This window comes from Canis lupus, chromosome 4 (genome assembly GCF_003254725.2).
Source record: "Canis lupus dingo isolate Sandy chromosome 4, ASM325472v2, whole genome shotgun sequence".
NCBI classification, from domain to species: domain Eukaryota; kingdom Metazoa; phylum Chordata; class Mammalia; order Carnivora; family Canidae; genus Canis; species Canis lupus.
The window spans coordinates 60,218,452-60,242,096 of NC_064246.1; the positions used below are offsets into that span (position 1 = coordinate 60,218,452).

General features: G+C 46.4%; 1 protein-coding gene across 8 annotated transcripts in view; it reads right to left on the minus strand.

Moving 5' to 3' along the window:
- Positions 1–20,534, minus strand: part of ABLIM3 (actin binding LIM protein family member 3) — a 109,646-nt gene extending 89,112 nt beyond the window's left edge. For all 8 annotated transcript variants that reach the window (XR_007410330.1, XR_007410329.1, XR_007410328.1 and 5 more), the window contains exons 1-2: positions 20,377–20,534; positions 19,916–20,015 (exon numbers count right to left, since the gene is read on the minus strand). Coding sequence is in view for 1 of the 8 variants with exons in the window: in XM_025435343.3 (XP_025291128.1) it covers positions 19,916–19,928 (13 nt within the window). In the remaining 7 variants the exon portion in view is untranslated. The remainder of the gene's footprint in view (positions 1–19,915; positions 20,016–20,376) is intronic.
- Between the last annotated feature and the right edge of the window lie 3,111 nt (positions 20,535–23,645).

A 23,645-nucleotide genomic window follows, 5' to 3' on the forward strand; every position in this document is an offset into this window, starting at 1 on the left:
GTGGGTCCTGGACAAACATTTAGACACGCGTGTGGGATGAGATGAGGAGCTACGTTTCTGGTCAGGATGAACTTGACAGCTGTTTCCTACAACAGGTATTTCTTGAGCCCACAAAGAAGGCAAATGCAAAAGACTTGCTCCCAAGAAGTAACCAGTAGCCAGTACAGGAAATTTCTGTGGCTAAACCACGCTGTAATAGAAATCACAACATGGTCAAGTTCAACATTCTGGTGGAAGACCAAAACCCAAATGAAATCCATCAAATGGTCATACAACTTTTCCTATACATAATGTGGTTACTGGGTGTGCGGGGGGCGGGCAGCAGGGATTGAACAATGAGAAATAACAGAAGCGCTAAATCTTATCTCAATACCCTTTATAAGGAATCCAAAAATAAAAGTACATTGGGAATCATAATGTGGTTGTATTTGAAGTCAGGGACTTTAAAGAGGTGATGAAGTTAAAATGAAGTCATTAGGGTGAGCTCTAATATGACTGATGTCCTTATGTTCTTATAAGAAGAGATCAGGACCGAGTGAAGACACAGGGATAAGATGGCTGTCAACAAGCCAAGGAGAGAGGCCTCAGAAGAAACCAACCCTGATGATCCCTTGATCTCAGACTTCCAGCCTCCAGAACTATCATAAGATAAATTTCTCTTGTTTAAGCCGCTCGCGTATGGTATTTTTGCTGTGGTAGCCCTGGCAAACTAATACAGGCTCCAAAGCAGTACTTTAGATAGTACAAAGGGTATGAAAGCTGCCAGGGAATCAAGACTATGTAATGCCCTGGGAGTAGAAGATGGTCTGCACCATCTGAGCCCTAACATCTCTTGTCCAGAAGATCCCAGTAGGTCCAGACTGGACCTTTCCCCCATTCACTCTCCACACAGGAGCCAAAGCAATGCTTTAAAAACGCCAATCTGATGATGCTTAACCTTGACTCCCACCACCGCCAATAGCATTTAACACCATTCAGTGGCTTCACTTGGCTGTTGGGATAAAGCCAGATTTCTTGCCATGGTCTGTAAGGCCCTGCATGGCCTGGTCCCTGCCAGCTTCCCTATCTCACCTCAGACCCATCTCCCCTCTGGCAGCACAGACAGCTACACTGGCTTTCTTTCTTTCTCCTCAAATGCATCCTGCTTTCTCTCAACACCAGAGATTCCCAGTTGGAAACAGATATGCCAGAGGCACTTCCACATTCAAATGAGTGACATGTCCTAGAGAATGCATCTTGAGGCAGATGGCTTCCAGCAGGAAGAAGTCCTGACTGCTCTTGCCCCACTGCCTTAGTCAGGCTAGTCACCCAGCAGAAATTGTCGAAAGAGCAGCTGAAAAGTGTCAGAGCTTAGAGCAAGGGTGCAGTAAAAGGTGAGGGCTACTGAGATGTACACAGGATATCCTTCCCAAACTAGACACGGGCGTCACCAGGCACCACTCACCTGGGAATTGTAAAAGGAGCTGGAGGGTGAAATTCTGGGCCTGTTGGCCAAAACAAGTCACCTGTTTTCACGAGCATGATGAAAGGGTTCTTTCTCTTTGGTCTGGCTTGCCCGCTGCCCTTCTAGATACAAAGAGAAGAGCAAAGCCTCTCTCCTGTGCTCACTGTCCTATGTCTCTTTTTATCATCACTTAATTATAGAGACTGTGCTTTCTGAATGAGAGACAGAAATGCACGGTTGGATGCACGGTCTAACAATGGGATGAAATATTTAAAATGAGGACAATTGTACATAAGGACACTGGACGCACAATAAACTGACTCTTTTTACCTTGCCCCATTTACCTATAACCCAAATAAAGCTCGATTTGCCTTGTGCTCAACTGCTGTGCAGAACTGTATGAAATTTTAATGATGAAAAGAAACACAGCCAGCAACCAAAAGTAACAATAAAAAAAAAGCCAAATATATGCTGGCTTTTCTTTCAAAGACTAGTGAAGGGAAGAAGCTAGCAAAACAGAGGCTAACCAAAGGCTTTCTCATTCACTGTTTCATTTGATTGTCACCCAACACAAGAATCAGGAGAGATGAGGATCATGTTGCCTGCTTTATGGATGAAAAAAATTGAGGCTTAGAGCACTGGAGAGATGTGCCCAGACTCCTACACACGCCTTCTGACTCTTGTTCAGTGAGGTTTCTTTTCCACATTTGTGCACATGTGTGCACGTGCGCGCGTGCACACACACACACACACACCCCACTAGACTCCCTTTCCACCATTCTGCATCCTAAAATATTGTTTTTTTTTTTAAATTTCCTGGCACTGTCAGCAAAAATGATGATTGCCAATATAAGTTCAAGAAATCCCAGAGAGTCATTAACATTTGGTTCTCAAACCCCAGTTAAATGTGTTGCTCAGACAAAAAGGAGCAAACATCAATGAAACATACAAGCATTTTCACTCTCTCAGCCCCTCTAAGCTAGATTAATGCTTTAAGAAAAGAAAATCCTTCCAGAATACCTCTCTTTTAGCCAAAAAGGCATTCTGTCCCCATTTGACTCCAGGAACCCTGGTACAATAATTAACATGTGGGCCAGAGGCCCAAACTCATTGGCACAGGATGGATTCTCAGATGAGAAACAGAGAAGCCCCAAATCCCACTCACAGAAAGGGCTTATTGATATTATCTTTTGAAAGGAATACAGATTTCAAGGGACACAGTCAGGCAGAGAGAAAGCAGAATTTTGGCTATGGAGGAAGTAGTAGGGGGCAGAGGGAGATTTCTCTCCTATTTCAAAATCTGTACATTTCCACCAGAGCATTCTCTAAGTTTATACACTCTGTGGACTTTGCCACTGGCTAGGGAGCATTTCCCCATAGCACTGATATCACAAGAGCCAAAATAATCTGGGCCAGCTACACATTCCAGTTGTAAAACAGAAGGTTTCGGAGAGCTCCCACAGGCAGATGAGCTATGTGTGATGCTCAGGTGCCCTGGGCTCGGGGGAGGCCGCTCAACCTGGGGCTAACTCCAAAAAGAGAAATGGCAATAGCATTCAGATCCAAAAAACGAAAAAGATAGTGGTTTGATTATTTGGGGGGCGGGGGATTAGGGCTAAAAGACCTCATGACAAGCCAGAGGTCTGCAAGCGCCAAAGCCAGAGAGGTCTGCAAAGAAGGTGGACGTAGGCACTCATTCCATTTTCTCTTGGTCCTTGTCCTGAGTGCGGGATGCGGAGGGCCCTGGAGCTGGAGGATGATTCTTGCATGTTAGATAGCTAGCCTGTTTGTATTTAGATTCTTCTCAACCTGGAGGTACATGCAGAACCCCGGGCTGTAGCCCAACACAGAGACTATAAGGCATCACTATGAAGAGAGGGTGTTTCCGCCCCCCTAAGGACAAGATGTCCTAAGGTTTCCTTGAGTCCTTTGGCACAAATAGCTTTTCCCAAGCGAGCAAACAACAAGGACACTAGCATTATCCTGGTGTCACTTTTCTGGCACCCACCAAGCCCCAGGGAAGACCTGGCTCCAAGTCCTGAGTCAGCACAAATAGATTTCAAAGTCCATGCACGAAAGCTCATGTTTGTTGGTGAAGTTATTTACTTGGCAATAAGTTTGGGTCATTTCCTGTGGACTGGGTAATTTCTATATGCTAAGGATTGAGGATGTACCAGTGAATAAAACCAGCATGTTTCCTATACTTCGGGAGTTCACTATTCCATGGGGAAGTAAATAACCAAATAAATAACTATGAAGCAGGACAAGTAGAATGAAGGAAGAGTAAGAGGTGGGGACAGACAATCTGAAGATTAACAGATTTTGGCTGACACTGCAAGAATTCGAGGAAGCCAGCCATGGAAGACAAGGGAGAGGAATCATGTGGGTGGAGAAACAGCATGTGCAAAGGTCCTGAGGCTGGAAAGCACGTGGTAAGTTCAAGGTGCAGTGTAGCTGGTACATCAGGGCCAGGAAGAGAGCTCCACAAAGTAACTTGGAGAGGAGGCTCTTGGAATACACAATGAAAAGTTTTCCAAGCACTTTCCCAGATATGATTACAGTTGAAACAGCCCTTTGAGGTGAGCAAGCTTAATAGGATGGGTCCATTCAATTGATGAGGATACTAGCAGATACCACAGTTAGTGGAAGAGCTGAGATTTGGAGTTAGTTCTTCTGTTTCTAAGTTTAGGAATATTTTAGAAGGTCTCTGTCTCTTTCTGTCTTTATATATATATATATATATATACACACACACACACACTTAGACATACAAGTAATATTTATATATTATATATTTACATATAGAATATGTATTATATACCTATATACTATATATGATATATAAATATATATTTACATATATATTTACCTATATACATCTATATATTATTTTCATTTATAAAATACAGAATATAAAAGTAAATATAAATATATACAAATTGGATATAAATCACAAATAAGGAAATACATAGCTCTTAAAAACAATGGGTTTTGACAAATATGTAAATCCTTATATGGATTTACAGTGGCATTGAGGCATTTAACAGTGCCTCAATCAAGACAGAGTAGCTTCCATCACCCCAGATAATCTGCGGCAACCTTTTGCAATCACTCTTTCCCCACTAGAAGCAAACCCTATTATAATTTCCACCCACATAGATTAATTTTTCCAGTTCTTGAACTTCATATAATGGAATCATAATACAGTATGTGCTCTTTTATGTCTGGCTACCTTTACTCAGTTTTTGAGTAATGTTTTTGAGATTCATTCATGCTGTGACATGTATCAATAGTTGGTTCTTCCCCCCCTTTTTTTGGTGAGTAGTATTCCACTGTGTAAAATGTAACATAATTTGTTTATCTATTTGTCTGTAGATGAGCATTTGGATTGTTTTCAGCTTTGGGATATTATGAATCAAGCTGCCAGGAACATTCCTACACAATTCTTTCTGCAGATACATGTTTTCATCTCTCACTGGTAAGTACCGGGGGTGGAGGTGCTCATCACAGGTAGGCTTAGGTTCAGTTTTTGTGAAAGTCACAGTTTTCCCCAGTGGTACCAGTTTATATTCCCACCAATAATGTATGAGGAATTTTAGCCATTTTAGTGGGTGTAAATTGGTGGTTTTAATTTGCAATTCCCTCATGCGTAATGATGTTGAACATGTTTTGTGTGTTGATTGACCATTTGTATATGTTCTTTTGTTCAGAATCTGTTAGAATTTCTTGCCCGTTTTTGCTGCTTTTAGTGTTCTAAGAAGTTACTGCCTATCTCAAGGTCATAAGATATTCTTCTATATTATCTTCTAGAAGCTGTATAGTTTTAGCATTCAGTTTATTTAGGTCTCTGATCTAATTAATTTTTGTTTATTGACTAGTGATGGACAAGTTTGTTGAATATGAGGACTCCTTTATTTTTATTTTAGTTTTTACTTTTTACTGTGGCGTATCTTGCATAAAGTACATAAATCTTAAGTGTAAAACTCAAAAGTTTTGCACACATGTATACATCCATGTAAACCACATTCAGATCATTTGAGGACTTGTTTTTTTTTTTTAAGATTTTAATTATTCTTAGAGAGAGAGAGAGGGAGAGGCAGAGACACAGGCAGAGGGAGAAGCAGGCTCCATGCAGGGAGCCTGATGTGGGACTTGATCCCGGGTCTCCAGGATCACACCCTGGGCTGCAGGCGGTGCTAAACCGCTGCGCCACCGGAGCTGCCCTGAGGACTTGTTTTTAATGTCCAAAATATTTGCTAGCTTCTCTATATTAGCATTACAGTTAAGTAATAGTTATGGTAGCTTTTTGCCATAATGAATTTTCTCAAACACCTGCATTTGATGGAATACTATGCATTAGAGGCTTGGTGTGCACATGGATTTATAAGCTCCAGCAATAAGCTGTGGCATGCAGTTGGGGAGTAAATATATTATATATCCTAGTGACATATGGCTTCTGTCCTCAAGGTGCTTATAATCTAAGAAAAGTGCTAGGAAATGCACATAAATAAACCATGCAAATGACCTGTAACCATAAGAACATTTTAAATCAAGGGCCAGAGACTTCGGAAGAGGGAATAAAATGATGTCAGGAGTGGATATGAAGAAGCTGGAATAGACGAGTCTTATTGGGATGCCTGGGTGGCTCAGCAGTTTAGCGCCTGCCTTAGGCCCAAGGCGTGATCCTGGAGTCCTGGGAGCGAGTCCCACATCGGGCTCCCTGCATGGAGCCTGCTTCTCCCTCTGCCTGTATCTCTGCCTCTGCCTCTGTCTCTGTCTCTCTCTCTCTCTGTCTCTCATTAATAAATAAATAAAATCTTAAAAAAAAAAAGAAAAGTCTTATAGTCTGACGACAACTAGGATTTCGACAAATGGGAATAATTATAGGAGGTAATTGCCAATGGGAAGAATGGTTAAAAAGGAAGTGCCTTAGTTAGGATCCTTTCTGTTGTAATTTATAGAAACCCAAGTGAACTCAGTTTAAGCAAAAAATGAATTTGTTCGTTCTTGTAACTAGGAGGTCCGAAGTGGTGGGGAATGGCAGATAGCCTCTGGCTTCAGATCTGGCTGGATTCAGACGCTTTACTATATGGTCAGAGCTATGACTTTCTTTATTTTTCAGACAGCCTCTTCCTCCCACATATTGGACAAGAATAGTCATGGAATCTCTAGACCCTCCCAGAATCTCCTAGCTCAACAACCTCAATAAAACGAATATTTCTCTTTCCCAAAATCTCCCTATACAATTTCAAAGAATACTCTGGTTGGCTTCCCTTGGGTCTAATGTCCACTGATGAACAAATCCTTGCGGCCAAGGTAGATGGGAAACTCTGATCGGCCAGTCTAGGTGATGTGCCATCACTTGGGGGAGATGCAGAACACCGCAACTGACAGCCTCTTAATACTACATGGATTTGGTGGGAAAGAATCAGAGGGAGGATGATAACTGAACAGACAATTGGCTACTGTATTTCATTACAAGGGAATGTGGGCTTTGAGTAGGAAATGTGAATGGAGAGGGCAGGAAGGAAACTCTGCCTTAGTCATGGAGTACGAGCATAGAAAGTCATCCTGTGTTCTTCCCCAGTATCATTCTCTGTAGCCCAAGAGTTGTCTACTGAATGGATCCTAGGGCAGCCTGTGCAGCCTGGCATTTAGTGGTCACTTGGGAAGAGTGTGAATTATGGGGTGTGCTGTATATGAAAGCAGCATGAAGACTGGAGACAGCTTCGTATAGGCCTTTCTCTGTCTATCTTTTCAGTACATCTTATCTATCATGCTTGTAGTAAATTATGCTTGTAGTTATGAGGATGAACTAACTAAAGATTAGGCATGTCTGTGTCATTGTTTTGGATGACACTGTGATGTCAAAGCTGGAAGAGATCATGGAAGTCATGTAGCACAGGGGTCAGCAAACTCTGGCCTGTGGGTCAAATCACTCTCCATCTTTATTTTTGTAAATAAATTTTGACCGGACTGAAACCTCATCCATTTGACTACACACTGGGGCTGCTTTCATGCTACAGAGACTATAAAGCCTACAAAGCCCAAAATATTTACTACCTAGCCCTTTATAGAAAGTGTGTCAACCCCTGGTCTAGTAGGACATGCTCCCTATTCAATTAGGATTATCCTCTACAAGATTAATTTTATTTCTGACTCATGCCAAGATCAAAAGAGACAATTCATGGAAAGTTTAGAGTGTAGTCTGATGTATATTAAAGCACTACTTAAATGTCAGCTAAACACAGTTCTGAGTTATCAATATATCCTTTTATCCCCTTTCCCAATGGAATGACCAAGAGGTGACTGTACTGTAACACCATGTATTGATTAATTTGTTATTTAAAGGGAGTTTCCCCAACACATTCAAATATATTTCATTACTTTACCACTATTACATTATTGGGTGTTTTCATGTGCCAGGCTCTGCGTTAAGCATCAAACACCCATTCCCTCACTTAGAGCTCCCCCAATATTCCCATCTTGAGAAGAAAATGCAACTCTAAGGATAAAGCAAGGCACCAAAGACTGCACAGCTAGTGAGTAGCCACACTGGAATTTGAACCCAGGCATTCTGACTCCACAGCTCAAGTGTTTATCAAACACTCTATCTAGGTGGCTCGATTTGGTTAGTAACCTAGTTTTCGAAGTATCAGTTCACAGTCCCAGAAATCAGAATCAGATAACAGGTCCACCTGCGGGTATGAGAGTAGTAATGCACAGCGGACTATAGAACCGTGGCCACCCTTTCTGCACCTCACATGTCCCTTCCCATCCACATGTGGCACCACTGCCCTTAGCCTGCCTCCCGCTGCCTTTGGGCTCTCCTATCCATCAGGTATGTGTTGCCAGGGAGATGATCCTAAATAATGCACAGCTCTGGTCAGGTCACTACTTGGCTCAAAACCTTTCACAGCTTCTCATTGGCCATAGACTGTAACAAACACCCTCTAGGCTGGCATTTAAAACTCTCCAAGATGTGATCCTCACCTACTGCCCAGCCTTATTTCCTCACTGGCCACCTAGTCATATTCTACAGAGTACAGACCAACTGGACTTCCTGACATTTCCTGGAATACTCTGCATTTATTTATTTCACCCTCCACCCAAGCCAAGGGCCCAGGATGCAGACATTGTGCAATGGGGACTGTGGAATCTTGCTGGAGAAGGATTGAGTAAGCCCATCTGGGATGCCCCAACCTTCCCTTATGCTCTGCCTAACAGAAGTTTATTCACTTCTCAAAGGTGGTCTCAGGTCTTCCCAAGGAATTTGGCCTGTCTTCCTCTTACTCCTTCCCTCTCAATCTCCAGCAATTCAGTCGCATACTCGTGTCCACCCCTTGCTGACAATGGAAGGAGGTAATCTGGGGTCATGCTCTCTGTTCTGTGCATCTCCTGTCCCATGGTGCCTGGCACACTGCCATACACAGAGCAGGGATTTCTATCATTGTTCCAGTGAATAGGACAGCACTGCTGGGATACTGAACAGGAGACCGACCATAGGATCAGCCACCTCAACCCATATTTTCCCCTGTGATGCTCCTCAGTGTAAGACAGGGAAAGATGGTGAAAAGGAGGAAGCACAAAGTGAAAGGAGATCAGGGTCAGATGGACATTGTTTCAAACACCTACCCTACACTTCCTAGCTTGTATGTGGCCAGGTGACTTCATCTTTGAACCTCATTTCCCTTTCGTGAAAAATGAGATATTAAATACTCCTCTTAAATTCACCCATTCACATATTAATTCAAGGTTTCATTACTTATTTTTTTTTATTAAAGTACAGTTGACACACAATGTTACATTAGTTTCAGGCATACAACATAGTGATTCAACTACTCTATACATTATGCTGTGCTCACCACAAGTGTAGCTGCCATCTGTCGCCACACACCACTATTACAGTATCATTGACCACATTCCCTATGCTATGCCTTTCATCCCTGTGACTTATCCATCCCATAACTGGAAACTCATGCCTCCCACTCCCCTTTACTCACTCTGCTCAATCCCCCAAACCCCCACCTTTCTGGAAACCACCTGTATATTCTCTGTATTTATGGGCCTATTTCTGCTTTTTTAATGTTTGTTTTTGTTTTTTAGACTCCACATATAAATGAAATCATTTGGCATTTATCTTTCTTTGTTTGACTTATTTCACTTAGCACAATACCTTGTAGATCAGTCGATGTTGCAAATGACAAGATCACATTCTTTTTAATGGCTAAGTAATATTCCATTTTTATATGTATCTATTATATATTTTATATATATATCTATTATATATATAGATATCTCACATCTTTTTATTCATCCATTTATCAGTGGACACTCAGGCTGCTTCTACATCTTGGCTATCATAAATAATGCTTCAATAAGCAGAGGAGTGCATGGGTCTTTTCAAATTAGCGTTTTCATTTTCTCTGGGTAAATATCCAGTGATGGAATTACTGGATCAAATGGGAGTTCTTTTTTTCACTGTTGAGGGACCTCCACACTGTCTTCCACAGTGACTGCACCAGTTCACGTTCCCACCAACGGTGCCTGAGTGTTCCTTTTCCCCCCACACCCTCCCCAACACTTATTATTTCTTGTCTTTTTTACTAGCCATTCTGACAGGTGTGAGGTGATAGATCATTGTGGTTTTGACTTGCATGTCCCTGATGATGAGTGATGGTGAGCAGCTTTTCCTCATTGCTTACTAAATGTGACACTTGGGGCTGATAAATGGTCCTGAGCCTCAGTTTCCTCCTATGGAAAATGAGGGTGGTATTAGCACCTCTCTCCTACAACTTTTATGAGGGTTAAGTGAGTTTATGTCTTCGAAGAGCTTAGTTAGCACTGTGCCTGGTATAGAGTGAGCGCTCAACAAATGTGAACCATCCTTACCCATCATCTCTGGATCAGCCACTATGATGAGTTTGGAGGATCAGGCAGTGAACAAGACAGACAAGCCTGTCATATAGTCATCATGTAGTTTATAGTCAAAAGAGAGTAAGAGACAGAAACAAAGGAAATGTGCTAATGAACAAAGCAATACCCACTGTGTTAAGTTCTGTGGTGGATGGTGAGAGCCAACATGACACAGGGACCTGTCTTAGGTACAGAATACCGGGAAGGCTCAGGGAGGATTGTTGCAAGGATTAACTAAATAATATATGTAAAACATGTGCACTGAGATAGGCTGTAGCTGGAAAAGAGTGTCTGTTGATTAGGAGGAGGAGAAAAAAGTGGCCTGAGGCTAAGAAATCTCTGATGGGGGCTGGGCTTCTCTTTATTCCTGAAATGCTTCCTCCCAGGTCCCTTCTCCATACATGTGATGGGTCCAGGCTCTGCCTCTGTCCTTTGAAAGAGGGATTTTTGTTCACTTGAGGTTCCTGCCCCATATAATGCTGGCATCACAGGCAGTTCTCCTTCCAAAATAACTCATGCTGACCGTAAAAATATCTAATTTTATGGCTGCCTTAGATCATCCTTGGATGGGCAGGGTCCAGATCCCTGGGCTGTTTCCCCAGATCTCCAAACACAGGGGCAGACCTCGGCCTGCCTCTGCTCCTACATGCTGAGAGCAGCTTGCTGTGGGAAGATTCGCACTTGGTGGAGCGTGCTTCAGGTGCTTAAAATAGATCAACTGTGTCGTTAGACAGACTATCACAAAGCAGTCGTTTCATTGGCCCTGCTGGTGCTGCTGAGGGCAAGAGATAACAGCCCATGGAGAAAGACCTGCGCTTTGCACAAAATTAAGCAGATGCAAGGAAGAAGGTCTGGAAGTGATATAGGCAGGGGAGAGTAGGATTCTTCCAAGAGAGGCGGTGGGGGCTGTTGTGAGAGCACACGGGCTGTGACCACAGCAGGGGAAGCAATGGGACAGCCAAGTACGGCCTGTCTGGACCCCTTGTCTGGCTGGTGATAAACTCAGAAAAGAGGCTAGAGACTTCTGGTTGCCGGGCACATCCCAGCAGCACTGTGTGAAATTGTCAAAGGGTCATCCACACTCTCCGGGGGCCACAAAGCCCATGTGTGGGGCTGACTCTGGCACCTTCCTACTGCTCCTCTCTACCATTCTGGCCACCCTTTCCTGGGCTCACCCTGGTTGATGACTGCCTGCCCTGAAAGCCATGCTTCAGACACAGCCTCATCAGCGTTCTGTGGAGCGATGCTATGCCCTCCTCTAGTCCATGCAGCCTGGGACCACCTTCAGCAGCCCACAGAGCTCCACTGCCTGAACTTGAGATCAACTCTTCCCCTCCTTCAACCTTCTCCTCCAGTGGCCGCCATGCCTGGCGTCATGAACAAAGGGAAGTGATGGCAGCTGAGGAAGAAGTCCAGTTGGGAGCTAGGAGTGACCAGATGTGGACACAGACTGAACACAGGAGCATGAAGGAAAGGGAAATGTAGATGAGGACCACTTTCCAATGACTAACTTCGGTGACTGTTCTAGAGATCAAGGGGGACCGTGGAGTTGAAGTTGTTTTTCTCTTTTTTCTTTTAAAGAGGATGGATTTATTAAATTTTAGGTTGGATCTGAAGCACCTTAGAATATCCAAGTGGGCAACTAAGCAGATGGTCAGAAAGATGAACCTAGGGCTCTGTGGAGAGATTGTTATCATAAAGACAAAGAGAGCAGGCTTTTTACTAACAAATGAATTCATCAAGTACCTCTGGAGCACCCATGATGGGCTAGGCACTGTGCTTTGCTTTCTATGAATTATTTGCTATCCTATTTCTTCTAGAGAAATGAAGAAAAACCTGCTCTCAACTGCAGAAATTATGTTGGCATTATCTACTTATTCACTTTTCTTTTGCAAGCAGGAGAACCTCATCCTGACAGAGAAGAAGTCTTGAAGAGCCTTATGGGATTGATGCTATATGGGGTCAAGTGCAGCGATTACCTTTCAGTAATCACTCCTTAGCTGGGATACAACTGAGCTTATGGACACAGAACTCATGCTATTGGCTAGGTGACCTCAGATGAACCAGGCCTGTCCCATATGTGAGAACAATCTCTAGAAGAGTTCAGACTTTCATAGTACCTTCCTTTGGTCTGGGAAAAGTACCCAGATCTAGGATCCATTATCCTGAATTGCCTTCCTTTGGTCTGTTCCCCACCCCCCTACTACTAGGTTCCCCTGGAAACAAAACTGACCTCTAGGAGACAGGGGCAGGACATGTTTGCCCAACTGTATCGGACAGGATATGATATCACCCTTCTGGGAATGGGTCAGCTGGGGAAATCTTTATTTATGCAGCAGGATTTTGCTCACTTCAAGAGGACTTCAATGGCATGGCGGTGTTAATCAGTTGCTAACACTAGATAGAACCTTCTCTAGTAAAAATGAGCAGATATGCTGCAGTTCCTGCATCTCTGTGTGAACACACACTTCTCCATGTTTGATGTTATATTGATCAGCTACTAGACTGGGAATTAAACATTAAAATGCTGGGGTGCCTGGGTGACTTAGTGGGTTAAGTGTCTGCCTTTGGCTCCAGTCATGATCTCAGGGTCCTGGGAGATAGAGCCTCACAGCGGGTGGTGGACTTCCTGCTCAGTGGGGAGTCTGCTTCTCCCTCTCCCTCTGTTGCTCCCCGTGTGTGCACTCTTTCTCTCTGTCAAATAAATAAATAAAATCTTTAAAAAAAATTAAAATGCCTCCAGTGGCAAGGGAACATAAAAATACAAAGCCGTCCTTGTGCATTTTAAGAGGAAATGGTGGCAACCAGGCAGCCTAGAGACCAGTACACGCCCTGCCAAAGGCAGGCAGGCCTGCTGACTGTTGTCATGTAGGAAAATAGGGGTAGGGATGGCAGATATTCCCCTGGCCCCTGCATTTTTAAGATTATTTGTTTATTTGTTTGAGAGAGGGGGAGAGAGAGAGAGAGAGAGAGAGAGAGAGAACACGAGCAAGGGGGAGGGGCAGGGGCAGAGGGAGAGCAGGAGCCAGATGTGGGCTCAATCCCAGGACTCTGGGATCATGACCTGAGCTGAAGGTAGTTGCTTAACCCACTGAGCCACCCAGGCGCCCCTCCCCCTTTTTAAGAGAACCCCCTTTTTAAGAGAAGCTGGAAATTCGAATTTTTAAATCTCAATTTCCCAATTTCTCGCCATTGGCAAATAAATTCATTAAAAATCTCATGTAGGGCAAATAAAACATGTCGTATCATGCTGGCCACCAGGTGGCCTATTTATTAGGGCCTATATGACTCACGAAGACAAGAGCCATGTCTTTTATATTTACTGCTGTGTCCCCAGCATCATGTCTGGTGCAGAGTTGGTGGTCAGTAAGTATTTGTTGAGTGAACAAGTGAATGATCCAATTCTTATTACCCAGGTTGGACATTCCCAGGAACAAGGCCAAATGAAAACCAATACCATGACCATAAATTCTGTTACACCATTGAGATGCTACAGTTGTGCATAATGACCTGGATGGGGGTGGAATGGGAGTTGTGTTTTCTGCAGGCAGAGTGAGCCATAGAATACTAAACTACCTCCCAGATTCCCTTCTGGGGACCTCTGACATGTGAGCGCCACCCTTCAGGTTCTTAAGGAGAGAGGCTCCATCTCTGCTGGTCAGAGGATAGCATCCTCTACTCGCCCTGGGGAGTGGCTGATATTCAGGGGGAAACAGCCCATGGAAAAATCTTCTTGATGAATCGTTGATGTAACAAACACTGTATTACAGGTTATGTTCATCTGTTAGAGGCCTAGCTTCCGTTCCCCAGAATATGACCTTATCTGGAGGTATGGTCTTTACAAAGGTAAGGAAGTTAAGGTGAGGTCATTAGAATGGGCTCCAATCCAATATGACTGGTGTCCTTATCAAAATTTGGACACAGAGACACACAGATGAAGGGTCCCGGGTAGAGAAGATGGATATCCACACCCATCTCACAGAGGTCAGAGCAGATGGTTTCCAGGGCCCTCAGAAGGACCCAATACTACCGACACCCTGATTTTAGACTTTTAGCCTCCAGAACTGTGAGACGATACACTTCTGTTGTTCAAGCCTCCCAATCTGTGGTACTTTGCTGCTGCAGCTCTAGCAAACTAATATATACTGGTTTTATTTGTTTTATACACACTTGCAGCAGCCTGGGCAGTGTTTCAAGCAATTCACAGCTATTAACCTACACGTTTTTTTTCCAATAACCCTATGAGAGAGGCACTATCATGAGCTCCCCTGTGATCAGATATGGAAGTGAGGTACAGAGAAGGTAAGTGACTTGTTCAAAGACACAGAGCAAGGAAAGGGCAAGTTCCAGTCTATGCCCTTAAGAACCAAAGGAGAACAATTAAACTGGTGAAGTACTCAAAAAGTCAGAGGTGCTTTTACCTTCTGGTTGTTTTCTGCTCTTGTACAATGGGACCTGGCCACTGTTGGGGGCCTGCCAGTTGTTGACCATTCACACGCCAGATGTTATCTCAGCAAGATAAAGCCTTTGCCAGATAGGAAAGCTGGGGTTCAGAATTGATATCACTTCCTTTGTGCACTACAAATACTCTTGAAATCACATTGTGATTTTCAGAGATGTGTTAAACTCATTTGGGATGGATTTAAAATTGTTCCTTGCATTATTCTTCAGCCCCACTCCTAGCCTCCAGGATGCATTTGTCGACAGTGGCTTCATTCATTTGGGAAGCATGTTTTTTTTTTTTTTTTTTTAAATCTCCATCCTTATAAAGAATACAGTCATCTCTATTTTACCTAAATTTTGCAAATTTAAAATGGTCTTAGAGGGTAGCCTACACAGTTTGTGTTTGTACTGGGTCCTTTTTGTAGTAAAGAACTCCTGGAGTTCCTGACCTGGCAGAGAATGGTCATCTTGCTCCTTGGGCTGGGTGTCTTCAATTCTGAGCCCCCATGCCTCCCCGCACCCACCCTGCTGCCTTGTCTACTCTGCACTGTGCCCTGTGAGGCTGAATATGATGGGCCCATCAACTGCCTTCCTTGCCCTCTGCCCCCTGGTTGGATGGGGCCAATGGGGAGCACAGTAAGAGATGGAGGGCGGGAGGTGAGGGAGGTCAGGCAGTTGCCAGCCTTCTAGTACTGGGCCATCCTCGCTTCTTGTTTGTTTCTCTACACCCTCCTCATACATTTGCAAAGATTCCTTCTACTTAACTCCCTTCAAACTGCCCATCTGTTCCCTGCCAGGACCCTAACTGATAGACTCTTCTCCTTTTCTCCTTCTTTTTATCATATAATATAAAAGCAGAGAGGCCATGCAAATCTTATTTTCTACAAGATCTTTCCCCCAATTTCTATTCTTATAACCATCAAAATCGTGGCCCTCAGACCTTTTCTGAACCAGGGTGATTGTCTCTCAGCTAGGATCCTAACTTCCGTCTTGCCCTTTCCAACCCATGCCATATACAATACCAGGTTAATAATCTTCCCAAAGGCTTCCCTCAGGAAGCTATGGCTTTCCTTTGAACAGAACCTCGTGCTACCTACAACAACAGTAACATATGCTAATTTTCAACCAGAGAGTTTGGTTTTTCTGATCCTTTCATTCCAGAACTTTGCTCTATGGCTAATTCAACTCCAGATTCAACTTCATCCCCTGGGACCCGATGCCAGTGACCTTCTCACGTTATTTCCCTTCATCCTGAGGACAACCTTGCACTTTGGCATTACTGCTCGCATTCTATACATGATAAAATTCAGGTTCAGAGACGTGAGCTATCTGGTCCATGATCACAGAGTACACCATAGATCTTGCATTTGAACTCTGGAATCCATTCCCTCGAGCTCAGGTTTTTTTACGCCCAGGATGGTGTCTGCTTATCTCACGATAAGGGTGATTGATGTGACTCTTCAGTGCTCTCCTTAGCAAAACAGTCTACTCCCAAACGGTAACCTTTTGGCATGCCAATCCGTGAGAGATCCCAAGGAAAGGGTCGGAGGACAGGAAAAGTTGATTAAATGAAGGAGGATGGTTCTTGCACTACCGTACGCGGTATGCGTGATGCTCCCCAGCCTGAAGGATGTGCCACTGCTGAGTTCTGTGCCTACAAAAGCCACAGTTTTCAGGAGCTTGGGGAGTTCTGGCCCATGCAAGGAGAATGGCATTTTATGGGACACAGAGTCAACTCTGGAGCTCAGGGCCTCTGGCACCTGAGGTAAACTCAGTTTCTCCTGGCTTTGGACCAAGGGGCTTGGGAACCTATAGGGAACCCAAAGATTCATTGTTGCCTCACGATTTATTATTGCACATTAGATGGTGGTGCTTCCATGGCTCCAGGGACCGTGTAAAAGTGATGGGCCTGGGGTTAGCTCCTTCCTTGCTGTGTGGGTTCAGGAAAGTGGCCAGCAGACACGTGGATGAGCATGGGATGGATGACAAATAAGGCATGGAAGGAACAGAGCCAGGGCACACGAACAGCATACATCAGGGGGACGTTCCCTCTGCTGCAGGGCAGGGTGGGCCTTCTGCCCACGTCTATACCACCAACCGACTCCATCAACCTCCAAAATTACCCCCTTCTCTCAAATTCCCACCCTGTGGTATACGAAAACTCAGCTAGATTTTGGAGGAAAGGATTCTGAAGACACTAGAAGCGCACTGAGAAGTTGCTGACAGAGCACTCCCCTGGTGTTGCCATCTGAGCCACGTGTGTCTCATTTACGAATAAAAACAACTCACGTATGTTTACAAAGCATTTTCTCATGATCCCGCTTAATCCTCAAAATCATACTTCTGGTATTCTCGATTTATGACCATGGTGTGACATCGGAGAGGCTGAGTGACCTCCTTGCTAATGACATAGAGTCCATGATGACAACAACCACAATGACCAACCACTGTGGTCACGAGAACAGCCTGACCACCCTCGCTGATATGAGGCTAGTGATGGCCCAGGCATCACACCCTGTATTTTGCATGCTGTGTTAATATTTATCTCCATTCCACGTAAGGTGGGTCCCATCATCCCCATTTTGCAGGTGAGACAACCATACTGAAGACCACATGGCTAATAAGTGAAAAAAGAGGACCAGAACCTGGGGCCAGCTGATCCCAGAGCCCCAGCTATATATCAGCTCTCACATACTGCCCCAAGACCACAGCCTTGAACTCCTCTTTTGCTCCCATGAAGCAATTATAACTTCATAGTCATCTCATGGTTTGCCCTCACTTCATTGGTGCCATCTGAGCCACTGATTAGGAATGGTTCCCATTATGAAAATGCAACACATCCAAGCGCCTTTCATAATCCAACAGCTAACTGCATGGCTTGAAGAAGTTAGTGAACATTCATAGCTACAAGGTGTAACCCATGAAATTGTAGTAGTACCACCATCTCCCAGGGTGCGGGTGACAGTTGGGGAGATCATACAGGTACGATGCTGAGCACAGTGACTGGTGGAGGGTGAGGATCCAATAAATGGAAGGGAGAGAAAAACTGAGTAAGATTGTCTCTTAGGTTCCATTTCAGGTACCAGGATTAAGTAAGAATTTTACATCCCCAAGGGGAGAGCATTTTTGCTTTGATCAGGTCACCTCAAGGACTTCCTGCCAACGCCCAGCCCCTATGGCCTTGGCATTGCTTCGCTCATATGAGGTCTGACTTCTATATTCTCCATTTGCAGACTCTCAGGCTTGGAAGCAGCCTCAGGGATGATGGAGCCCCGCCTCCAAGCCTTGAGCACCAGTGGCCACAGTGCTCCCCAGGGTAGCCCTTAGAGGAGCACTTCTTACGGGGACCTCAGCGGTCACCCAAGTCATGCTACTCTGTTTATTTTCCACTACCTCTGGAAAATAAACACACTCTCCCTACTTAGAAAAAAGTATACGAGGCTGGAGTAGCATTTTTGTGAGTCCTTGTCTCCTGCGGTATTCAGCTCAATTGGTTGTTGTTTGTTTAAAAAAAAAAAAAAGTAAAAGCTGTTTCCTTCTTTCAGGCATATTCGGTGTTGCTAATGGGACAAGACAAAAGGGTAAGGCCAGCTGCTTGTGAACTTATTTCTTAGTTTTTTGAAAAACAGATGAGCCATCTTTCTCTCCTATCATGTAGTGAGAAAGGACTCCCATAACTACATCTTTCCCCTAGAGATAGTGAGAAGTGACAGGCGGCTCACATCTTTACTCGTCTGAAAGCACGCAGGGGGAAACATGTGGCCCACCTAGGTGATCAGATCTACAGAATTTTGCTCTTTTCCAGAGCCCGGTGTGAAGCCAAAGCACCGTTCCTGCCTGTCACAATCAAGAGGCAAAATTCTTTGGTTGGAAGAGGCAGAGGGAGTTCAGCCACACTCGCTTAGCAGAGCTATGTAATACACAAAGGAAGAGAGCAGAGGGATGAGTCATACAAATACATAGTAAATAAATATATTTCATTTCCATCTCACTGGCTTTTGCTTTGTTTTCCTCCCCTCCAGGCCAACAGCCTTGAAATGGAGGGAGGGTGGAGAAACGGTGGCTTTGGTCTGGACACAGCCTCAGAAGGTACTGATTTTTCTGGTCTTGCTGTTCGGCTCTCGCTTTTTAAAAAGAAACTTACAGATTTAGATTCAACCCTTCTCATTTTACAGACCAGCAATCTGGGATCCAGAGAGGAGACTGATGGGAAAGTCACAGACCCAGGGAACCGAATGTTCCTTGGGTCCTCCGCTTCAACGATCCCACCTGCTCCTGGGAGCACCCAGACAAGCTGAGCTGATGAGGAGGCGGGAGGGGGAGGACTTGAACCCAGATCTCCTCTCCAGGGTGGTGGTCACAGTGGGTGCCCATGGTCACAGGGACCACACTGAAGAGACACATACAGGGCCTCCTTGTATTTCTGCCTGCATTTCTCAGCAGCTGAGGCCCAGCCCAGCAGCAAAATGTCTGGTCCTGTCTCTGCAAAGCAGTTGTTACCCCTGGCATGTTAGAGATCTTGGCCAAAGGGCTTGTCTCTTTTCTCTCCTCTCGGGATAGCTATGCGGCCTGTAGGTGTGCGCAGAAATCAGCCCCGGCCGTGGGGCTGCAGGCACAGGAGCAGGATATTTCACAATCTCTAGACCCAAAGGTGGCTTCCTGACGATTTGTTTATCAAACTGCTCGCTCCCAGCCCACTGCCTGCCCACATCCACCCACCACCAGCCACCACCAGCCCGGGGCCGGCCTCCCTGCTCCTCTCGGCTTCAGGACAAGCCGGGCCCCTCCATGGCTCTCCAGCTGTGTGCAGGGAGGTCTCCTAGAGCCCCCACAGCCAGACAATGGCCACGTTCGTTAGTGCTTCCTAGGCCTTCCCAGGCATTGCTAGAAGGAGACGAGCAGCCTTCCCCGCAGAGGCAAGTGCTGCTGCCAATAAAACATGAGCAAAATTGTCAGGAAAAGCCGGACCCACATCCCCCTTCCGGGGCGCACGGAAGGGGCCAAGAGGGAGTCTGGGGGCCGCGTGTCCGGCGCGATGCCAGGCTGCCTCCAGCTCCCGCCCCTCCCGCCCCCAGCCTGTTCCCATGGCAAAGGAGAGGAGGACCCACTTACTGCTCGTGTTCATGGTGATGCCTTCGCACTGGGTCTCTCATTCAAGACGCAGGACCCGGCTGCTCTTGGAAGCTCGCGACCTCCCGGCCTCACTCATCACCTGGGGGGTGAAAAGGCGGTCCAGGGCCAGCTCCGCATCCTCAGGTGCTCTCACCCCGCGGCCGTCCCCTCGCGGGCCGGGCTGCAGCCGCCGGCCTCGGGGGCCCGGGGACCGGCGCGCGCAGGTGAGGGCGGCGGCGGCGGCGGCGGCGGGAGCGCGGGGAGCGCGGGGAGCGCCGGGGAGCGCGGGGGAGCGCACCGGCCCGGGCAGCGGGGCCCCCAGCGCCCGCCCCGCCGCGCGCGCCCCGACGCCTCCGGCCCCGCGGCTCCCGAGCCCAAAGGGGGTGTGGACCGCGGGGAGGCAGGGCGGGGGCAGCGCGTCCCCGCCCGGCCTCGGGAGCGGCCAGCGCCCCGGGACCCACCTCTCGGCCAGCGTCGGGAGCCAGAGGCCCCTGCCCGGGCCCCCGCGGCCGGCTCATGCATCCCGGTCCTCGTCCGCGGTCTCGAATTCCGAGGCGAGCGCAGCGAAACCGGAGAGCTCGCCCTCCATGGTGCGGGCTCGCGGGCCGGCGGCGCGGGGGGCGCGGCCGCTCGCTGCCGCCACCTGCCGGACGCGCCGCCGCCTCGCCAGGCCCCGCCCCCGGGCCGCCCCCGGGCCGCCCCCGGGCCGCTCCCGGGCCGCTCCCGGGCCTGGGGCGCGCGGGCGGGCGGGCGGAGGCGACCCCGTGCCCGGGGCGGGCGGTGCTCGGGCGCTGCCTCCCGCTCCCTCGGGGCTCGGGTCTGCGGGCTCCACGGCGTAGGAAAACCCGCCGTCGCTGGGAGGGGCCGGCGAGAAAGCCGGGCTCTGCAGGAAGACAGGTGTCCCTTCCAAGTCCACGTCCACCCGGCGCCCTCCGACTCCGGTCCTGAGCAGGTCGCTGCTGCTGAGGCCTCGTGCTCCCCCCGGGCCGAGGGCGGAGGCGTGAGGGGCTCCTGCGGCCTCCTCCCTTGGGTCCCTTCCTCCCCCCCCCCCCCCGTACCCCTTATCACTGAGTCATTTGGGACGATGGTTTATCATCTCCCTACCCGCTGGAGTGTCAGCTCAGTGAGAGTGGGGGACGCGTCCGCAGGGTTCCACAGGGCTCCCCAACACCTGGCGCAGCGCCTGGCACCCGAGGTAGCAACGAGCATCTGTTGATAGAATGCCCCAGGCCTTCTCTGGACCTGATACTGTGCCGTCCTCAGAGAAGAAGCTCTAGGAAGCCCCACCTGGAGACTCTTCCCCATCTGAGGCCGAGGCAGGTATGGGGCCCTATGACTCAGCCTCACTGGTTCACCCAGTTTTCCTACAGCTGACTCTCCTCTGAAGTATTATTACTACTATTATTTTAGTAATTAGTTCTTGAGGTGTGTATTACGGAAAGTTATATTCTGATATTTTGGTCATGATTAATTCAGTGGGGTGGGGTTTTTTGGTTTTTGGGTTTTTTTTACATTCCCCTGACTCCTTATTCCGTCACCTTCTGAACCTAATTCATGGTCACAGAAGCATGACTTTTGGGTATAGCAAAACAAGACTGAGAGACTCCGTGATCCCTGCTTAGAGCATGTGTAGAATCAAGATGTCGTGAACCCTCAGACCCCGGACTTAGAGACAGGGAAAGAAGGGGTCACAGAGGCTGAGTACCTGCCCGAGGGCAGACACACAGCGTGGTGGAACTGGACCGAACCCTCTCACTAGCTTGGTTCCGTGTGAGAGTGACTCAGTGCACAAGAATCTGAGGTATCAGGGCAAGGCTGGGTAGTCATCTTCCTAAAGATGGGGAACATGTATCTTGTAGATAAATACAGTGTTTCTGCCTTATACTGGGTTAAAAAAAATCACTACGGCTCACGATCCCAAGATGGGACAGTGCTTAAGGAATCATTAGATACATGGAAGGGTCACTGGTTTTGAAATGCGTTTTGTTAGCTTTTAGGCTTTGTTTTCAATGTATGGGGAATAACCTTCATGGCCTCCAACTTTTGTTTAGTTACAAGTGAGATGGCTGTAAAATGCAGATTCCCAGGCTCCTGGTTTTTCTTGCTCTGCATTTTAAATAAGTATCCCACGTGATTCATGGACCACTTTTCCTACTGAAAAAGGCAGGAGGCCCAGAACAGCTTTGTAAGCGATTAGTAAATGTTTATATGATTCCAAAAGATCTCTTTACATTTATACTTTCTCTTTACATTTTCAGATTGGGATTCCTTATTCAATTCCTAAGTTTCATGTTGCTTGCTACATTCTAATGCTTGGAAAAAGATTTTTTTTTTTTTTTCTGGGAAAAAGTTCAGGTAAGTTCAACGGGTCAAATTAATAGGACTATTTGATGAACATACGTAGCTATCACCTTGAGCCTCAACGTTTGGAATTTTTCCGATGACAGGACAGAGTCAAATAAAACCATAGAATTCATGCATTAATTCATTTACTCAGTAATTCATTTATTGAGAGTCTACTTTGTGCTAGGTCCTGTGCTGGCTGTTGGGGATACAACAGGACAGACAAGGACCTGTTCTCCTGGAATATAACTCCTACTTGGGGAAGGGGCGGTAGACAATAATTAAGTTAGCAAAGCATGAATTAGGCAAACCCAGTGTTGGCTTGGTTAAGAGCCCAGAAGCTGTTTCCAGCCTGGCTGATTTTCAGTCCCAGCTCCATCAGTTAGTATCTGTGGGACCTTGGGCGAGATACTCTCTGAGCCTCAAATTCTTCATCTGTAGAATGGGTATAATATGGAACCTACCTCCTGGATTATTGTGTGTATTAAAATACTCAATGAAAAAAAATACTCAATGTAATGCTTAGCAAAAGAAGATGATGTGTGCTGATTGTTAGTATCATCCCTCACTTACACCTACCCTCAGAGACAGTCTTGTTATTTTCTACTTCTGTAAACCTGGTGGGCTTTTCCACAGAGTGATGACCATGAAAATATGTCTCAGAATTCTCCAACTGCCAGGAGCTTACTGAGAGGTTCTTCTGGTCTAGGATTCTTTTTAATAATATCTGCAACTGGATACTGATGAATTCAGCTCTTTGGAGAGAACTTTGGTCCACTCTAAATGCCCCAAAGTGCTTCCGTTGGGAAATTATTTTCCCTACATAATTTTAAAGATAGGAAGAAAAGGGTTAAAAGGAGCTGCAACAACTCTACCCGTGAGGATGTCCACAACAATTGGAGGCAGCCAGGAAAGACGCAGAAGGAAGCTGGGGGTGGGATGTTGGGTGGAATTGGCTGTGAAAGTCATCAGGAAAGCAGAACCTTGGCTCTGTCTTTGCAAGAGAATGAAGCTGAAAACCGCAGAGCGGAGGGTCCCTTTGTTTGGAAGTTTGTTTTGAACTTTGAGACTCCAGAATGGAGATAAACACGTCTCACTCGGAAACAGGCAAATGCTCCTGGGTGTTGGAAAACCAGGTGGGAAAACCATTGGGAGACAGATTTTCCACCTTCTTCAAGGGGTGGATGGGCTGCCCCCATTATGCTTCTCTTCTGCTCAAAGTGCCCCTTGTGTCCTGACTTCCGGTCCCTGACTGGGGTGGTTTGTAGCTCTTGTTCCCATTTTCTGACCCTCTCGCTGCTCTCCCTGACTAACCCAGCACTAGGCTCCCCAACTTTTCCTCCCAGTTGCCTCTTTCTCACTCCCATCCAGCTGCATCCCACATTCT